Below are 3,766 nucleotides of genomic sequence, written 5' to 3' on the forward strand. Positions count from 1 at the left end.
AAGTTTTGTACAAAAATATATATTTGGAATGATAGTTATACAACAATATTCATTTCTACAATACTCTTTTTAGCAATGTCTTGGAATATTTTTTTTAAAAAAGGAAGGCTTACAGAGAAAGCAATATAAAGAAGATAAAATTAAACTATCAATAACTTAAATAAGATAAAATTATTTAAGGCATCATACTTAATATCAATAAACAAAGTTCATATTTCATGTATTGACAAAATAATATCAGAGAAAATCTAGGGAAAGCTTGAAAAAATAAATTAGATGTTTCTTGGGTTGTGGGTGTCATTTTGGGGGGCTGTGACAGTTTTTAAGGCTGTGGAATTGTGGGGGACTGTGGTAGTTTCTGGGGCTATGACATTTTGAAAGGCGTTGGTAGTTTCTTGGATCTTTATGGTTTCTGAGGTTGTGGTGACTCTTGAGGTTGTCGTGATTTTTTTGTTTGTGGTAGTTTTTTGGGTCTTGGTGGAAAGACTTGACCTTTGAGTTTTCTTGTCGAGGGTGGTAATGATATTCTGGACCCACTTCTCTTTGGGATCAGCACAAACCTCCTTTCCACGTATGGTCTTGAAGCTGTGGAGGAGAAGACTTAAAATTAAATAAAGCTCTTTGGTGATTTCAGTCTAGGAAGGCATTCCATCCTCCCCAAGGGGTCTCCTCAGGAATTAGAGAAGAGGGACGTGGAGAAGCGGCTTCAGGGCCTTCTCCAAGTGAACCCATCCTAACTTTAGGCTAAAGAATGTGGGCCAGCCTAAAGAAACCCCTCAGCTGGGGGTGAATGTCAATTAGGAGTCAATGTCCCCTTCGTGGCTTGTTTCTCCACTGGGAATCTTTGGACATTGGATTAGAGGGTGTATCACACGGACTCGACCACTCTAAATTGGTGAGAACTACCCCTTAATCCCTGAGGAAGGCCGTTTGGTCAACTCACAGCACAGCTTCCATAGGACACCTGCTGCTGGTGATTCTTTTGTAGCTCACCAGCCTCTTCGCAGAAAACTCCTGATTGTTGACTTCGTAGCAACAGGTGCCTGGGGAGGCCAGTGCCTCTGGAAAGAAAACCACAGAGAAAAATGATTTTAGGATGAGCTAGATTATTATGGTCCTTACTGCAGAAAATCATATCTAAGAGAATGTAAAAGGTAGGCGAGAATAGAGGCTGTTGTCATTGGCTGCTATTGAGTCAACTGCCACTCAGGGGGACCCAATGGGAGCAGAGTAGAACTGACTCCACAGAGTTCTCAAGGCTGAGACTCTTCAGAAGCAGATTGTAGGCCTTCATTTTGAGATATTTCCGGATAGATTCAAACGGATAACTTTTCAGTTAGTAATTGAACGCTTAGTCGTTTGTGTCACTCAGGGACTCCAGTCTCTAGCTGTTGTTAGGTGGCAACTAGTCCGCTCTGATTCAGAGCAGCCCTGGGTACCATGGAATGAAGTACTGCCCAATCTCGTGCCATCTTCACAATCTCCTCTGTGCTTAATTAAGCCCTTTGTTGCAGCGCTGTGCCAATCTAGCTTATTGATTACAGAACCCATTCAATTCTAATCTCTGCCTGTATCCCAGTGGTAGAATGAGATCTATGGCATATTGATTGCTGTCATCTATGCTATAGAAAAGGTTTATAGCATTGACAAAAATAGGAAGAAAGGCTATTAAAACTAGATAACTCTTGGGAATATTGGTAGGAGCAAGTAATAATCCAAATTATTAGGGCCAGGGAAGATGAGCTCAAGAGTTCTAGTTATGCATCCTGTTTCAGGCTCTGAGAAAGCCTGTGCTTTCCTCGTACTCACTGACTCTTCAGATCTATTGTTCAGAGGACCACCTGTGAGTGGAAATTAACTCAATGGCACCTAACAACAGCATTGAATCTACAAAGCCCCTGTTTCTCAAAATTATACAGATTAAAGCTCAGTCTAGACCCTAGTTCTCTTCCACTCCCCACCAACCTTCTGAGAAGGAGCTGGGGCAGTCACGGCACCAAGGAAGGGTCTACTTCTAAGCAGGATTTGGAGCCCACACCTGAAATTCTCAGTATGCTCTGCCCATAAGTATCTGCAAGATCATTCTCATTTTCATCTCCTCTGATATCCCTGAGCCTGAGAATGGAGATGCTAAAGGGACTCCAAGTATCCCTGATGCTATAATAGCCTGTGATACCCCAGAATGGGGTGAGATGCTTCAAAGGGGAAGAAAGGAGGCCTTACCTGGCTGAGCAAGCACCTGGGTGGGGAAGGTGGCTACAGCGCCCATCAGGCAGAGGATGGCCACGGAGAGCTTCATGCTGCAGGGTGAGGAGGCTCGGAGCTGCACCGTGAGAGCTGGCAAATTTTGGATTGTTCTCAGCCTCTCTGCTCCTCTGGCTGCTCTGCCTGTCTTTTATTGAAAGCCAAGGTGGGTGGAGCAGACAAAGAAAGAGGGCCTGGCCAAGGAAGGGCAGCAGCATCTTGAATGAATGACGAAGTGAAATTAAAAATATGCTGAACTAGTGTAGTACCACGAGGTTTCCAGGAAGTAGAAAAAGGAAACAGTGAGCAATTTTTTTTTCATCTGCTTTAAGAATGCAAAAGGAATGAGAGAGGACAGTGTGAGCTGATGCCCACACTGACCACAGACTGAATCCCAGGAGGCTCTTAGAGATTCTGCTTTCTCTAAAGTGAAAATTCTGCAGAAAAGGAAGGAAGGAAGGAAGGAAGGATGAGACCACAAAAGAGATTAAAGGATCAGGGCTTGTCTTACAGGCGACAGTCCATAGAGCCTGCCACTGGGAAGAGGACCTTGGCTGGGCTCCCAAACAGCACCTGAAATCCACATGCTCTTTAAAGCCAAGCGTGGTGGTGTAATTGAAGCAGGAGTCGAGGATGCTGTAATCGTAGAACTGAATCCTAAAAAAATCAAAGGACTTAAGGCTTGAAATAAACCATAGAGGTTACGTATTAAGGCAAAAGCTATTTTAGTAAAGCAGCCTTACAATACTTACTCTGCACCTGGAATAGTCTAAATACTTGACAAACAGGCCTTTAAAGCTAAGGAAAGTTTTACACATCATTGCAATCACTCTTGGATAGCTACCAGAGATGGGAAAGGAGAGATAGGGGAGTGAAAATTAATAAATTGTGAAGTTGGGTGAAGGAAAAGACAACATCCAAAAAAGGTGTACAGACATTTTAACTATTTAGGTATATTCATCTACTGCAATGTTTATAATAATGCATATGGATAATCGAATGTAAAACCATTTGTTAACTTTTACTCAGATGAAAAGAAAAATGTCCTTAAATCCCCTAGTCTTAGTCAGAACCAACTCATAGTTGACCCTCTAACAGGTTTTCAGAGCCAGTGAATTGCATGGGAGGAGACTGCCCATTCTTCTCCAACAGAGCAGCTGGTGGATTTGAACCTCACATCCTATCTGGTTGGCATTGTACATTCTCATTTTACAGATGAGGTAGTTGAGGCAGAGGGGTTAAGGAACCTCCCCCAGTATAGATCCTGCGGGTGAGCACCAGAGTCTGTACTGCTCACCTTTACGATATGCTTCTCTAAGGAGAGCTGCACAGCTCTCCCAGGTAGGAGCCTGGTCATCCCTCTGGCTCCTCTTTTTCTCCTCAGAGTCCTCCAAACTAGCAGACTGATGAGAGTGAACAGCATTCCTGAAGCTTAAGTCACTTTGAGACTGGCATCTGTGGTTTCTACCACAGGCAGCAGCGGGGAAGAAACGTGGCCCCTGCAGTGGTGACTATTCTCCCC

The 3,766-nt window shown here is 43.6% G+C and overlaps 1 protein-coding gene across 1 annotated transcript; it reads right to left on the reverse strand.

Annotated features, from left to right (window-relative positions):
- Positions 1-272: 272 nt before the first annotated feature.
- On the reverse strand, positions 273-2,299 carry CCL2 (chemokine (C-C motif) ligand 2). The gene is made up of 3 exons (XM_006891060.1): positions 2,224-2,299; positions 944-1,061; positions 273-585 (listed from the first exon to the last, which is right to left on the reverse strand). Exons 1-3 carry the CDS (start codon positions 2,297-2,299, stop codon positions 273-275), a joined length of 507 nt encoding a protein of 168 aa, XP_006891122.1.
- Positions 2,300-3,766: the final 1,467 nt, after the last annotated feature.

Source organism: Elephantulus edwardii, unplaced genomic scaffold (genome assembly GCF_000299155.1).
Source record: "Elephantulus edwardii isolate Elephantulus edwardi_28Jun2011 unplaced genomic scaffold, EleEdw1.0 scaffold00094, whole genome shotgun sequence".
NCBI lineage: Eukaryota > Metazoa > Chordata > Mammalia > Macroscelidea > Macroscelididae > Elephantulus > Elephantulus edwardii.